Source organism: Chiloscyllium plagiosum, unplaced genomic scaffold (genome assembly GCF_037043375.1).
Source record: "Chiloscyllium plagiosum isolate Xiang-an unplaced genomic scaffold, Cpla_swu_hap1 HiC_scaffold_3, whole genome shotgun sequence".
NCBI lineage: Eukaryota > Metazoa > Chordata > Chondrichthyes > Orectolobiformes > Hemiscylliidae > Chiloscyllium > Chiloscyllium plagiosum.
The window spans coordinates 148,662,200-148,678,994 of record NW_028270141.1 but is presented as its reverse complement, the minus strand read 5'-3'; the positions used below and the strand labels follow the sequence as shown (position 1 = coordinate 148,678,994).

The 16,795-nt window shown below is 42.0% G+C and overlaps 1 protein-coding gene across 18 annotated transcripts in view; it reads left to right on the top strand.

The window, feature by feature from the left end:
* Nucleotides 1-16,795, top strand: part of LOC122548528 (serine/threonine-protein kinase MRCK alpha-like) — a 595,544-nt gene that overhangs the window by 469,681 nt on the left and 109,068 nt on the right. For 12 of the 18 annotated variants that reach the window (XM_087984211.1, XM_087984238.1, XM_087984234.1 and 9 more), the window contains one exon: nucleotides 8,752-8,828. In XM_087984211.1, coding sequence (XP_087840337.1) covers nucleotides 8,752-8,828 — 77 coding nt within the window. Of the gene's footprint in view, nucleotides 1-8,751; nucleotides 8,829-9,063; nucleotides 9,112-16,795 lie in introns of all 18 variants that reach the window. The other 6 variants (XM_087984221.1, XM_087984208.1, XM_087984229.1 and 3 more) reach the window with 1 other exon arrangement.

The following is a 16,795-nucleotide window of genomic DNA, read 5'->3' as shown; positions in this document are numbered from 1 at the left end:
TTCCTGGGAATGATGATCCTGGTCCATCCACACCAATGTCAAGAAAGCACAACAATATGTGTACTTCCTCAGAAGGCTAAGGCAATTTGCCATGTCCATGAGGACTTTTATCAATGTTTTATAGATGCACCATAGAAAGCATCCTATCTGGATGCATCACAGCTTGGCATGGCAATGGCTCTTCCCAAGACCACAAGAAATTACAGAAAGTTGTGAACCATCCTCCCATCCATTGACACCATCTATACTTCCCACTGCCTCAGGAAAGCAACTAACATAATCAAAGACCCTTCCCACCCTGGATATATTCTCTTACATCCTCTTCCATCAGGCAGAAGATATAAAAGTTTGAATACACGTACGAATAATTTCCCCGCTGTTATCAGATTTTTGAACGGATCCCTGAAATGCTAATTCTGACCTCTCTCTCTTTACCTTCTCCATGGCTGTAACAGTGTATTCTGCACTCTGTTCTGCTACCCTGATGTACTTTGTATGGTACGATCTGCCTGTATAACACGCAAAATAACACTTTTCATTGACTTATTGTTGTCACATGTACTGAGATACAATCAATCAAAGAAAGATTCAAATTCCACAAACGCAACCAGCAAGCATCGTGGTGAATCTGTTTCCTAGTTCGTAGTAACTTTATAGACACTAGCAGAAAGCTACGAATTTGTTAACAGTGTAAACTATGCTATCAGAGGCAGACTGGTGGGGTGGTTTAAGAAGTGAAGAAATCCAGGAGAGGTTACTTCAGAGAAAAAGGGACCAAGACTTAAAGAAAGCACTTGAAATATCAGTCTCCATGGACCTAGCAACCAAGGAAGCTCAAACAGCTCAACTCGAGGATGAGGGCACACAAAATGCTGGCTGAGAGACTTCATAAAATGATGACTGACATACAAGCACCAATGCAGACTCAAGACTGCCAACAGTATGGGAAATCAAGTCATACAGCAGGAAATTGCTGGTGTAAAGAAGCTGTATGCACAAACTGCGGCAAAAAATGACACCTTGCCATAGGCATGTTTGAGGAAGGAAACAGAAAAGAGACAGGAAAAAGCACAGAAACCAAAGAGTTAGAAGAAAATATACACAGTACTAAAAGAGCATGGGAAAAACATAGACTTATAGTCTGAAGTGGAGCTGTTATTAAACATAGTGGCCATTGCTGGTGACACTAACCAATACTGGGTACTGAATGGAAAATCTATAAGCATGGAGGTGAATGTTGGAGCGGCGGGTTCATTGATACCTAAAAGTATGTATCAGAATGATGGAGTCACATTGTGCTGCAACCCTCAAAAATTGTACTAAGAATGGACACCTGCAATGTGGTGCCTTTAAGGTGTTGTATCAATGAACGTTGAGTCATACAGTCAGTCTGATAATTTGGCCTTGTACTTTTCCAAAGGAAATTTTCCAGCTTTGTTGAGAAGAACATGGTTGGAGAAAATCGAACTCAACTGGACTAAAGTGAATTGCTTGTGAGGTTCTGAAATTGATCTAAAACAAAATCTAAAGAACACACCATTGTTTTAAATGGAAATCTGGGAAGCATGAAGAAGATGTCTGTCAAATTGATAATCAAGGATGAGAATGAAGTAAAACGTTGCAAGGTTAGATCGGTAATCAGACCAGAGGTCAAGGCAGACATTGGGTGGCATGGTGGCAAAGTAGTTAGCACTCCTGCCTCACAGCACCAGGGACCTGCGTTTGATTCCAGCCTCAGGTGACTGTGTGGAGTTTGTACATTCTCCCCGTGTCTGAATGGGTTTCCGTTGCATGCTTTGGTTTCCTCCCATTGTCCAAACATATGCAGATTAGGTGGATTGGCCGTGCTAAGTTGTCCGTAGTATCCAGGGATTCTAAGAAGTCAAGTCAACTATGAATTGAACCAGGATGACACTTTAATAAACCTTACAATTAATCTGCTTGAGAAGATTGACAGTGACTACTACATCTGCAACATTGCAGCTTTGACTACAATCTTGAACTAAAAGCTTAAGGATGGTAAGGCTCAAAAGAATGGTACTGCCACTCTGCATTGTGAAATTAGCAGGCCAGCCACAGCAGTACAACAGACAAAAGGATCAATCATTGAGCTCATTATTCATAAACTTAAACCAGATGACAGTGGAAAATACACTTCCAACACTGGAGACCAACAAACCAGTGCTCCTTTGAAAGCCCTTTCTGGTACTTTTTAAACAAGTCCTTTGGAACAAGAAGGCTGGTGAAAACTGTGAGCTTAGTAAGCGTGATGCTTCCACAGAATGGAAAAAGGGGGATGGAATGCTACATCCCACTGACAAGATTGAAGTTAACCAAGTGGGTTCAATCTCTGAATTGTCAATCTGCAAGCTGAAATGAGAAGATGCAGGTGTATCTACCTGTGATTCAGGCGATCAACAGACCACAGATCCCTTAAAGTGAAAGAAGTGCCAGTGCTCTTCATGAAATCTTTGGCTAACATAGTTGAGTTGACATCGAGAAGAATGATCAACCTGGAGTATCAAATATTGGAGCACAATGTAAGTACTGTCTGGAAAAAGGGAGATCTGGTCCTTGGTTCTAATTACACATTTGAGCTACGGCATGCTTGAAAAGTACTTTGTCTTATAGTACATGACCCGAATAAAAGTGATGCTGGGTTGTTTTCTTGTGACATTGGCACTGTCAGAGCAATTGCTAAGGTTGCAATCCAAGATCTGAACATTGGAAGCTCAAAACAGCTAAAGAATTTAGAGGTTAAATCAGGTGAACGTGGAATTTTTGAATGAGTACTTTCTCATGAAAGTACTGATGAGTATCTTTGGATTGTAAATGGCCATTGATGGAAAGCAGTGAATGAGTTGAGGTATTTAATATTAGCCAAAAATACACCCTGAACATTAAGGAGGGAAATCTTTCAGATGCAGGAGAAGAATTTTTCCATTTGTGAAATCTCAGCTTGAAAACATCGTTAATGATCAAACAAAAACAAACAGAAATCACAAAACAACTTAGAATTCAATGGCGATAGGTGAAGAGATTAAAGTGAGCTGTGAAACCTCTGTGATCTCGACTTAGAAAGAGTCAGATAAATGAAATATCTCAGCAAGAAGCTGTAAATTGATAATACATCAAGTCACTACAAAGAACACTGGAGAATATTCATGTGAAGCAGAGATTTCTAAATCCTCATTTTAAATGAGGTGTCAATCCATTTAACCAAGAATTATGCAACATAGAAACTAGAGAGAGGGCCCACTGTTTTTTGAATCTGAGTGGAACAGCCAGAACTGAAGTTTGTCCAGAGCAAAGGTAATGACCAGAAAAGCCAACAAGAAAAATGGATGGACACTTGAGGTTTGCCGACGTCTAAGCAGGAATCAGTGTCTTCCAGGGTATCATGCCTACTGACTTGTATGTATTGTTGTAAATATTGTAAATGTTTTCATTGTAGGAACCTCTGACATAAAGGGGGAGCAATGTTGTGTATTTGTTTAAGTATGTTGGACTATCACTTTAAGAATCTGAGTTCATGAAGTGATGATGGACTTATCGGCCATTTCGAGGGGAAACAACTCAGTCAAGCCTGCTGCCTTGTAGAGTGACAAGTCGTGAATAAAAGCTCTTGTTGTTTTAAATGCTGTGGCTTCTAGTCCTTCTTGAAATGTAACATGCCTCCTATATTTTATATTATTTTCAGAGTTCTTCCAACCAAAGTCACCTCACACTTTTCTGCAATGAACCTCATCTACCACTTATCCATCCACTCTACAATCTTGTCAGAATCCTTTGGAGTTCCACACTGTTGGCTCAGTGGGCTGAATGGCCTACTTCTGCTTCTGTGTCTTGGTCACACAGCTCAGTCCAGAGCTTTGTATCTAGTTTTATAACTTGAACAATGAAGGAACCACAATTATGTTTGCTAAATTTGCTGTTGACCCAAAGGTGGGTGGGAGGGTAAGTTGTGAAGAGGACATAGGAATATAGAAACAAAAATAGAAGTTGTTGGAAAAGCTCAGCGAGTCTGGCGGCATCTGTGAAGAGAAATCAGAGTTAACGTTTTGGAACTGGTGACCCTTCCTGATGGTAGCTTGGAAAATGTCAGTTTATATGCAGAAAATAGCGTGGGGGAAGGGGTAAGGAGTAAATGATAGGTGGGGACAGAGCCCAAAGAGAGAGAAGGGGTTGGAAAGTCAAAGGAGTGGGATAACAATGAGGCTGGGAGGCTGAATAGCTGTTAACAGAGACTGTTAGTGAATAAGTAATGTGTAATGGCAGACTATGTGATAACAAGGTCTGGTGTGTGGGGTATGGGGCTTGGACATAGGAGAGTTCAAGTCCTAAAATTATTGAATGTGATATTGAGTCTGGAGGGCTGCAGGACCCCCAGGTGGAAAATGAAGTGTTATTCTTCCAACTTGTACTGAGCTTTGCTGCAGCTAGCCTGAGACAGGTGTTGGCCAGGGAACAGGGTGGGGTGTTGAAGTGGCAGGCAACTGGAAGCTCAGGATCTTTCTTGCAACAAGAACGCAGGTGTTCTGCAAAGTGGTCACCCAGTCTACACTTCATTCCACCAATGGAGAGGACACCACATTGTGTCCTCAGACAGACAGTGAATGCAGTAGACTAATTGTGAGAATGGCACGTAATGTACTGCTTCACCTGGAAGGTGTGTTTGGACCCCTTGGATACTGAGGAAGGAGGAGGTAAATGGGCAAGTGTTACACCTTCGACGGTTGCAGAGGAAAGTGCCCTGGACTGTGGGGGGAGAGTGTTGGGAGTGAAGGAAGAGTGGGCCAGGAAGAGGGGACCAGAAAGAGGGGAATATGTGTCTAGTGGTGGCGTCTCGGTGGAGGTAGTGAAATTGGCAGCAGATGATCTGTATGTGAATGCTAGTGGGATGGTAAGTAAGGACAAGGGGAACCCTATTGCTGTTGCGAGAGAGAGGAGAGGGGTGAGGGCAGAAGTGCGGGGGATGGTTTGAACCTGGTTGTGCGCCCTGTCAACAATGGTGCTGGGGAATCCTCAGTTGAGGAAGAAGGACGTTTCGTAGACTCCCTTGACAAAGTTGGCCTCATCGGAACATATGAGACAGAGGAACTGAGAGAATGGAATGGAGTCTTTAGGGCGGCACGGTGGCACAGTGGTTAGCACTGCTGCCTCACAGCGCCAGAGACCCGGGTTCAATTCCCGGGCGACTGACTGTGTGGAGTTTGCACGTTCTCCCCGTGTCTGTGTGGGTTTCCTCCGGGTGCTCCGGTTTCCTCCCACCATCCAAAGATGTGCAGGGTCAGGTGAATTGGCCATACTAAATTGCCTGTAGTATTAGGTAAGGGGTAAATGTAGGGGTATGGGTGGGTTTCGCTTCGGCGGGTCGGTGTGGATTTGTTGGGCCGAAGGGCCTGTTTCCACACTGTAATCTAATCTAAATCTAAATCTTTACAGGAGGCAGGTTATGAGGATGTTTAGTCCAGGTAGGTGTGTTTGTTGATGGGTTTGTAGTGGCTATTAGTGGCCAGTCTATCCCCAGAAATTGAAACAGAGATGTCAAGGAAGGGAAGGAAGGAGTCAGAGATAGACCAGGTGAAAGGGTGGGGTGAAAATTGGAAGCGAACTCAACTAGCTTTTCCAGTTCTGGACAAGAGAGGGAAGCAGTACCAACGGTATCATCAATATAACGGAGAAAGAGTTGTGGGTGGGGCTGGTATAGGACTGGAACAAGGAATGCTCCACATACCCCACTAAGAGACAGGTGTAACTGGGGTCCATGTGGGGACCCATGGCCACCCGTCTGAATTGAAGAAAATGAGTGGAGTTAAAAGAGAAGTTGTTCAAGGTGAGAATGAGCTCGGCCAAGCGGAGGCAGGTGATGGTGGGTGGGGATGGTTTGGGCCTTCACTCCAGGAATAAGTGGAGAGTCCTGGGGCCAACCTGGTGGAGGGTGGACGTGGAAAGGGATTGCATGTCCATGGTAAAGAGGAGATGGCTGGAGCCTGCAAATTGAAAATCCTGAAACTGGCATAAAGCTCCATAGGAATTGCAGGTAATACATGGGCTGGGACTGGACCAGGGGAGAAAAGACTGAGTCAGGATAGGAAGAAATGGGTTCCATGGGGCTGGAGCAGACTGAAACAATGGGTCTGCCAGGGCAGTCCTGTTTGTGAATTTTTGGAAGGAGGTAGAAGTGAGCTGTGTGGGGCTGGGGGTCTGTCAGCTTAGAGGCAGTTGGGGGAGGATCGCCCGATGAAATGGGGTTAGTCGATACAATGGCCTGATATGCCATGGTGCTGGGGGAGATAGGAGGAGGTATCTGAGAGTGGGCACTCAGCTTCTCCAATGAAGAGGTCAGTCTGCCAGACGACAATAGCACCACTCTTATTGACAGACTTCATAACAAGCTTAAAAATGTGTTGCTGGAAAAGCGCAGCAGGTCAGGCAGCATCAAAGGAGAAGGAGAATTGATGTTTCGGGCATAAGCCCTGCTTCAGGCTTATGCCCGAAACGTCGATTCTCCTTCTGTCTGGGGGGGGCAGAGAAATTTGGGTGACCAGTGTCATATTGACAGTTCTCAATGAACAGATCAACTGCAGGTAAAAGGCTGGAGGGAAGGGTGCAGGTGGAAGCAGAGTGTTGGAGCTGGGTGAAAGGGTCTATGGGCGGGGAGAGGACTTCTATCCGAAGAAATCGGCACAGAGGCGAAGATGACGGAAGAGGAGTTTGACGTCATGGCCGAAATGAATATAGATAGGTTTAGTGAGTGGGCAAAGATCTGATAAATGGAATATAAAGTAGCAAAAAGTGAAATTGTTCAATTTGACACAAAGAAGGCAAGTTATCAACATTATGAGAGATTGCCGAATGCTGAGATACAGAGGGATCTGGGCGTCCTCGTGCATGAATTGCAGAAGATTAGTCTGTAGGTACAGCAAGTAATTAGGAAAGCTAAATAAAAACCGAAAGAACTACAGATTCTGTGAATCAGAAACAAAAACGGAAGTTGCTGGAAAAGCTCAGCAGGTCTGGAAGCATCTGTTTTGGGTCCAGTGACCCTTCCTGAGACCTCTGCCGAGGAAGTTTTGTGAAAAGGGGCTCCACATCCAAAACGTTAATGCTGATGTCTCTTCACAGATGCTTCCAGACCTGCTGAGCTTTTCCAGCAACTTCTGTTTTTATTCCTAATCAGGAAATCTGATAGATGTTATTGTTTATTATGAAGAAAGTTGAATAAACAAGAAGGGAGGTTATGCTTCAGTTACGCAGGACACTAGTGAAACCACATCTAGAGTACAGTTTATGATATTGGTCCTTTTATTTAAGGAATGATATGTATGCAATAGAATCAATTCGGAGAAAGTTTACTAAGCTGATACCCGAAATAGGTGTGTTGTTTATGAGGAAAGGTTGAACTGGCTGGGCTTGTGTCTACTGGAGTTTAAAAGAATAAAAGCAACTTGATGAGTTTGCCAGGTTAGAAGTGAAAAAGATGTTTACTTTCTTGGGCAAGTCTAGAAAAATGGGTCACTGTTTAAAAATAAGCAACCACTCATTTAAGACCGACGAGAGAAATATTTCTTACAGATAGTTATGAGTCTTTGGAATGTTCTTCTTCAAAAGGCAATGAAAGCAGAGTCCTTGAATATTTTTAAGGTAGAGTAAGATTCTGGTAAGCAAGGGGTTGAAGGTTATGGGGGGGAGGGGGGATGTGGAGGAATCACCTCAGCGTGAACTTGTTGAATGGTGGAGCAGGCATGAAGTGTTTGCTCTGAATTTGTGCATTCATATTTTGTTTGTGAAAATTACATATTTCAGGAACTGGAGTCTGAATATCGCTGAAAAGAGAGACATTTTGTCAATCTTCTTTTGCATTCATCAGGCCAAACAGATTTCAAACAATCACAGTGATTCATATAATTTATGTGACAACATTGCTCTCTCTTCAGCTATGTCATGAACTGGGCCCTATTATTTACTCTGTAATATAGCACATTAATCCATAAGTTTTTCCCTTGGCTGACTTATCTGTGACAGGTGAGTCACGGTGGCAAAGAGAGGGCAGCACGGTGGCACAAGAGGGTGGCACAGTGGTTAGCACTGCTGCCTCACAGCGCCAGAGACCCGGGTTCAATTCCCGCTTCAGGCAACTGACTGTGTGGAATTTGCACATTCTCCCCGTGTCTGCGTGGGTTTCCTCCGGGTGCTCCGGTTTCCTCCCACACTCCAAAGATGTGCAGGTCAGGTGAATTGGCCATGCTAAATTGCTCGTAGTGTTAGGTGAAGGGGTCTGGGTGGGTTGCGCTTCGGCGGGTTGGTGTGGACTTGTTGGGCCGAAGGGCCTGTTTCCACACTGTAGGTAATCTAATCTAATCTGTAGGTAATCTAATTCAATAAGGTGAGTATGTCAGATTACATAAGTTTTATGACAATCTGATAAAGATCTGATTCTAATGGACAACAATCTTGGATTTGCAGGAATAGTCATTGTCCCTACTCAGAATGGTGTAAGGATCTATTCAGTGTTGAAGTGTTACAGTTAGACTTAATTATTGTTCATGAGTATTTTTAAGTTTTTTTGTGGAATGATGATATTTTGCAGTAACTGATGTCAAAATGTAGAGTTACCTCTTTAAAAAAAACTGCACCTCAGACATGTTATGGTGTCCACTCCCCCTTGCGCAGGTAGACTGGTCCTCCAGAAAAGGTGCAAGCTAAATATTTCCTTGCGTTTAAAAGAACTTGCTGCTGTTTTTCTAGGTGTAAAGCACCAAGACTCACAGAATTCTTTCTTGGCATTTTTGAATACACCTGCCTCTCCTCTGGATCAATTCGAAGTGAGTAAAATAAATTATATAGTCACTTACTATATGTATGTGCAATTCTGTTTTCCCCTTTTCCAAGACTCCCTTTTTGTGGTTGAATCCTTTATTAGGTTAATTGTTTTTGCTGTGTTGCTGAATGAGTGAGTGACACTGTTAATGAGTTATCTCTGAAATAGTTATTCATTGTTTTTAATTTAATTTCTTTCCCCTCTCCACACTGTAATGCTTCTGTTTCACTGTGGGATAGGATTCTCTGACTTCTTCTTCTTCTTCATTGGTAGACTTTTGGAATGATGTAAGTTCAAAAGCTTTCAACCAATGAGCCCTCAACTCATTGGTTCAAGTCAATAAAAAAAAAATCCCTGTCTGGAAAATACAGTCAATTCACAGAAGTCCACTAATGTTCATCAGCAAACCCATACTTCCCAACTTAAAAGTAAGTCTTCCAAGTGGAAACACCAGGACGTCCAGAACTGCAGCTCATCTCCCACCTGAACCTTTGGGTATCATAAGGGGGGGGGGGGGGCGGCAGAGAGAAATTGTAAATAATCCATTTCTCAACTACTCACCTTGTTCTTATCAATTGTAGGAAAACTAGAGCACTAAATCCAGCCACATTCCGAGGGCAATAATTTTAAAAAATAATGGCCATGATTCTGTGAAATCAGAGAAAAATGTATTGCAGAGACTAAAACCTAGAAATGGTTCTTTTTCCTATGGAGTACAAATTCAAGAGTAACATTTGCTTTGATACATTATTACTTGTTTGATACACTGAAACTAGATGGGTAATGTCAACACTCTATTTACGCATGATATTTACAAGACATGGAAATGAGTAGCAATTCAGGTGTGGCAATTCTACCTGTAGTAATTACTGACTTGGTACTTAAAATTTACAGCTAAAAATTAGCTTAATTTGTTTTCAAGCAGCTACAATATTCTGGGAATTTTTCCAAGTTGATAGGAAAAATGCAGTGGAGTAATTGCTCCATCAGAGGGCCAGAGTAGACACATCATGCAGAATGGCCTCCTTCTGTACAATAGCTAGTCTCTGATTCTGTATACCATCAGTCCAAAACATAATGAAAGAATCTTAAGCAACTAAGAATAATATTAACAAACAGTCTTAGAAACCACATAATATTATAAATAAATTTTAACCCAAGTGAAATTGACTGTATTTTGTTTCTAAGATCTTGTGTGTGACCATCCTGTAGTGTTTTGGCTTTGTCTTTTGTAGTGTTTGTTTTTAATAAACGCTATGTTGATAGAATAACTAAACTTGTTTTGAATTATTATGGTACTAGCAATGAGCAATTAAACAGAATTCAAATGAAGGGTAATTGACCTTCAAAGCTAATTCCTTCTCTGTCTGTAGATGCTGTCTGACATACTGAGTATTTCTGTTTTGATTTTAGATCTCTTGCATCTGTAGAATTGTGTTTCTGTGCAATATGTATATTTTCCTTGGAAAACTGTCCTTTTTAAATGATTCCCTCATATGAATATGACTAATGGTAATGTGTCTGATTTAACTGAATAAAAGAAGTCACATTATAGGTGAATAAAATGGGATTTTAAATATTAAGAGGGAGAGTCAGGATACCAGCCTATACTATGTATGTGTGGTGTTTCCTATTAGTATCATCTCTTATGCTAGTCACCTTTAAACTCCACTTGATATTTTCCAGGGAATGTCTCCCAAAGCTCAGCATAACACAAAGAGAAACTGTCGGTGAGGAGAATGCATTTGTTGTTGAATGCAGATTAACTGTATTTCAGGGAGTTTGGGGTGATATTTGAGCATGGATACAAGATTGGTTAGCACACATGTAACAAAGAGTAGGCATAAACTAAGTGGTTTTAAACTTGCAGTGGCACAGTATTGGGCATCAGAAATTTACAATCTACTTTAACTTGAATGAAGAGGCAGAGAGTATTGTTTCTTAGCGTGTTGCCGATTTAAAGTTAGTTGGGAATGCAACCTATTAGGCTGCATACGGATGTAGGCAAGTTCACTGAGTGGGCAACAAGGTGTCAGATGGTATATAATATGGGGAAGTTGGGAGTTTATTCAATTCAGCTGAAAGAAGTGAAAAGTTTTTTTTAGCAGGAGTGAAACTTGTAACTATTGATGTTCAGAGGGACTTGACTGTGTTTGTATAAGGAACATACAAAGTTGCATTCAGGTAGAGCAATCAATGAAGAACGCGAATGGCATATTGCCTGTTATAGCTAGGGGACTGGAGTACAAGAATAAAATAGACTTACTACAATGATACAGGTCTTTGGTGAAACCACCCCGGACTACTGTGTACAGTTTTCATTTCCGTATTTAAGGAACATTGGAACAAGTAGAGTTGAGAATACTTTATATTGTACTATGTGACAGTAACACAGAACACAATGGGACATATTTAAAGACTCAAGAATGGGCATCTGTGACGTTGTGTAGGCCATCAGCATCAGGAGGATTGTACTTAACACAACCTCAAAGCCTGTCATGTTTCCCACTCAATTATTACCATCTTCCAGAGAATAAACACTGGTTCAATGAAGAGTGCAAGAGGGCATGCCAGGAGCAGTATCAGGCAAGCTTAAAAACAAGGCATAAGTTTAATTAAGCTATCAAAAGCACAACTTACCAAACAACTTAAGCAGCAAGTGATAAAAAAAATCAATTCCACAACCGACAGACTGGATCTAAGCTCTAGTGTCCTGCCAAATCCAAGTCATGAATGGTATTGGACAGTCAACTTGCTCGAGGAGGAGCTTCCACGAACATCCCCATCCTCAATGAAGGGGGAGCACGGTACATCAGTGCAAACAAAAAGGCAGTTGCAACAAGCTTCATGTAGAAGTGCCAAGTGGATGAGGTTCCAAGCATCACAGATGCCAGTCTTCAGCCAATTAAATTCAATTCACATGATGTCAAGAAATGACTTTAAACATACTACGAAGGTTCTGGACCCCTTCAATGTTCTGGCACTAGGCCTGAAAACATGTGTTCCCCAACTTGTCATGCTCCCAGCTAAGCTGTTCTAGTACTGCTACAACACTAGCGTCTACCCAATAATGCAGAAAGTTGCTAAGAAATGTTCTGTACGCAAAAAGCAGGATAAAGACAACTCAGCTAATTACTACACCATCAGTCTACTCTTGATCATCAGTAAAGTAATGGAAGGTATCATCAAGCAGCGCTTATATCAACACTGATGCTCAATTTAAGTTCTGCCAGGGTATTCCAACACCTGACATCATTATAGGTTTGTTTACAAAAAGGGCAAAATAGCTGAATCCCAGAGTAACTGCCCTTGACATCAAGGTTGCATTTAACTGAGTATGGCATCAAGGAGGTCCACCAACACTGAAGTCAGTGGAACCATGGGAAAACCTCTGCACTGGTTGTAGTCATACCTCGCACAAAGATTAGATTAGATTAGATTAGATTACTTTACAGTGTGGAAACAGGCCCTTCGGCCCAACAAGTCCACACCGACCCGCCGAAGCGCAAACCACCCATACCCCTACATTTACCCCTTACCTAACACTACGGACAATTTAGCATGGCCAATTCACCTGACCTGCACATCTTTGGACTGTGGGAGGAAACCGGAGCACCCGGAGGAAACCCACGCAGACACGGGGAGAATGTGCAAACTCCACACAGTCAGTCGCCTGAGGCGGGAACTGAACCCGGGTCTCTGGCGCTGTGAGGCAGCAGTGCTAACCACTGTGCCACCGTGCCGCCCAAGAAAGTTGGTTGTGGTTGTAGGAAGCCAGTCACCTTGGTCCAAAGGTGTCATTGCAGGAGTTCATCAGGGTGGTATCCAAGGCCTAACTATCTTCAGTTGTTACATCAATGATCATCCTCCTTTCATAAAATCACAAGTGGGGATGATTGCCACTGATTACTCAATGTTCAACGCCATTCACAACTCCTCAGATACTGAAGCAGTCCATGCACATATGCATCAAGGCCTAAGCAACATCCAGGTTTGAACTGATAAATGACAAGTATTATTTGCACAACACAAGTGCACAACACAATGTCTGTTATCAGCATTTACCATTGACTAGAAACTGAACTGGACAAGCCATATTAATACTGTGGCTACAAGGGCAGGTTAGAGGCTAGGAATTCTGTGGTGAGTAATTCACATTCTGCCTCTGTAATACCTGTCTCTGTTTATAAGACAAGTCATAAGTGTGATGGCTTCCTCTCCAAATGTCTGGGTGGGTGCAGGATGCCACTTTTCTAGAAGCTGAACTGGACTCACCATATAAATACGACAGTTGTAAGAGCAAATCAGAGGTCAGGAATCCTGCAATGAGTAACTTCCCAAAGCCTATCCACCATCTGCAAGCCACAAATGAGGAGTGTGATGGAATACTCCCCACTTGCCTGGATGAGTGCAGTTCCAACAACACTCAAGAAACTTCAATTAATTAAGTAAAGTTCTGCAGCACTCCGTCAACAGCTAGCATAGTCAATGACACAGATCTCCCACAAGGTCACAAAGCTGTGCACAATATTTCACCAAGGTTATGTACAGTTGCAGGAAGACATCCTTACTTATGGACTCAAGGCAGCCCGCTTAATTGACATCACATCGACAAGCATTCACTTCCTCGACCACAGACATTCAATGGTAGCAGTGTGTACCATCTGCAAGGCGAGACAGGGAGGCAGTGGCCTAGTGGTATTATCACTAAATTAAGCTCATGTTCTGGGGAGTAGAGTTCAAATCCCTCCTTGGCAGATGGTGGAATTTGAATTCAATAAATAATCTGGAATTAAGGGTCTAACAGTGACTATTGTCAATTCGGAAAAAGCCATTTGGTTCACTAATGTCTAGTAGGGAGGGAAATCTGTCATCCTTAGCTGCTCTGGCCTACATGTTACTCCAAACCCACAACAATGTAGTTCCCTCTGGGCAATTAGGGATGGGCCTAACCAGAGATGATATCCTTTGAATGAATAAGTGAAATGCATTGCAGAAATTCACAAAGGCTCCTTAGGCCGCATCTTCCAAACCTATGACCAATATTATCTCAAAGTACGAGGGCAGCAGATCCATGGGTCGTCTTCCATGTGCAAGTGCCCCTCCAAACACCATCCTGAATTGGAAATGTATCACTGTTACTTCAGTGTTGCTGGGTCAAAAGTTAGGAACTCTACGTAGCATCAATTGGGCAATAAATATTGGCCCAGTCAGTGACACCCACACGCCATGAATGAATTAATAAAAGGTCCCACATTCAAACTGTACTTCAGTAACTTACCCAGGTTTTTTTGACAGCACCTTCCAAACCACCTAAAAGGACAAAGGCAGCAGACGCACGAAAACAGCACTGTCTGTAATTTCTCTCCAAGCCACTCCCCCTCCTGACTTGGAATTATGTTGCTATTCCTTCACTGCTGGATCAAACTCCTTGAACTTGTTTCCTAACAGCACGTACAATGTGAGGACTGCAGTGGTTCAAGAAGGCTGCTCACTGACATCTTCTGAAGGACATTTAGGGATGGACAAAAAAACCAGCATATCCAACAATGCCCACATCCCATGAATGAATGAAAAGGTTCTCCTCAAGGTGATCCCTTCATTCCAAGGATTAATCTGGATTAATTAAACCTCTGTTGTACTCCATACCCATTCATTGTTGGAGATGAAAACTGTACAGTACTTCAGGTAAGGTTTCACCAAGGCTGTATACAGTTGCAGGAAGATATCTTTCCTTGTGGACTCAAATTCCCTTGTCATGAAGGTAACATACTGTTTGCCTTTCTAATTGCTTGGTATGACTGGAATTCTAACTTGTTGTAACTCAAGAAGGTTGACATGCAGGTGTAGCATGCAATTAGGAAAGCAACTACTTTGCTGGTCTTCATCATAAGGAATTTGAGTGCACAAGATGTCTGTAGAGGAGTAAAGATTCTTCTGTTCTGTCACACTGACACAGGAACTAAGTTGTCTATTTTGAAAAATATATTGGAACTGTGTTTGGTAATAGATTGTAGTTTCTTCAAACTATCAGATGTTTGAACTACTGGCCTGCAGTTATTATTAATAGGATTTTATAATGCTGTTATTTTTGGATGTTTTGATGGGCTGAAATTATTAAGAGATTGGTTGAGAGGCTGGTCTGCGGAGAATTACGTGATTTTTTTTTTGCCAGCAATTAATACTGAATATTTGATTGTGTAGCCTTGGGCTGTTGTGGGTCACTGGTCTGAAGTAATTATGGAATGTTTGAGTGACTAGTGTCCAGGCATCTAAGGGAGACTGGTTTGCAGTTGTTAGTTACAGTTTCCTAGATTGCTTTGCTCACTTATTAAGCAAGCAGTGAAAGAATGATATAAAGCAAAGGGAGGCTGTGCAGCCCATCCTGCCTTTGCTAGCTTCTGAATGAACATCCCAGTTCCCTGACCTTTTCCTATAACCCTGTGTAATATTATCCCCTCAAGCATTTATTCAGTTCCCTTTTGAAAGTTATTAAGGATCTGGCTCTCTTGTGCAGCACATTCTTCATCATACCCACTCATTGTGAAAAAGGTTTCTCCTCAAGACATTTCTTATTTTCCTCATATCTACCACAATATTTTCTAAAGACTTATGCAGTAAACTCACCTTCATATTTCCCATTGTACTTTACCCCCCTGTCCCCACCATCCAACCCAAGAATTCCTTCATTGTACCAATCTTGATGTTCAACTCAAAGTATGCCAGACCTTTCTGGAATTTACTTAATTTTCCCTGTGTAACTAGCTATTTTTCAAGGTGCAAGTTGCAAGATGCTTCCATTATCGTTTAGTTGAACAATTCTCCAGTTTTTTGTTTACAGAGCTTACAACGGTGAACTCTTCAGGTTCTTGTCCTGATGCTTTTAATTCCCAGTCCACTCCCTCAGCTTCTGTGCAATTCTTTCTAACCTAATTATTCTACCTAATTGCTTTCTACTTCAAAACTTTCTGAATGCTACAGATTTTTTTTTCCACTAGCTACAAGTTGGAACGGATCTTTCAGTTACTTTTCCTTCACAAAACCCAAACTGAACATGTAACTCTGCCAGCAAACACACAAATTAAACAAGAAAACCTTCCATCCTTACATCCTGTCAACATAACAACATGGTATGCTAGGAATGATTCAAACAGAAATAAAAATTGATTATTTTACCCTTAATACAACTCTTTGACACTGCAATCCATAGGAATAATGTATATTTCAAATGAATGTGATTGCTTTCTCTGTACACCTCCAGGTTCCATTAGAAGCTTGGAGTTATATAATTTATCATTCAAGTTTTTCACCATTAACTCTGACCTTACACAAGAGGTTAGTTTTTACACTGTACAGGTAGTCCTCCTATAACATGGTAATTGTGACCCCGTGCAACGTTGTGTTATAGAAAATCGCACAATAGAAGTAATGAGGCCAATGGGAGAAACAGGGTTATGGACTCCAGTTTAGCGAACCTCACTGTTTTTGGTCAGTTACAGAATTATCAAGTTATTATATTGGGAAATTTCACTTATATTGTTGTATTCCTGGCTCCCTGTGAAGTGGAATTTATCCAAAACTTGGCTCTCCGCTATTAAACTTTGTGAAACTTTCGAAAAAAATTTTTAGTTCAAATAAAATCTTTTTTTGGTGGCTAGGACTGGGATGCTCTGAACAGCTGGAGGTTTTGATGGGTCTCAGGTTTCTGAGAGAACTCTCAAATCCCTCTTCCCCCCACACCCACCCACTCACCCACGCCCTCCTCCATGGTCTGCCCGTCCTTTCAAACAGAGACTGGGTGAACTTGGATCAAGTCTAACTTGGGAATGGATGGGGTGGGCAGAGATGAGGGTCACCAGTGGTCCAGCCTGAGTTTCACACGTGCCCCCTTCCACACACATACACCCTCTCTTATAAAGTTGCCATGTGTTGAAGCTTTAAATAGCCAGCACCTGAGTCTCTGCTTAACAA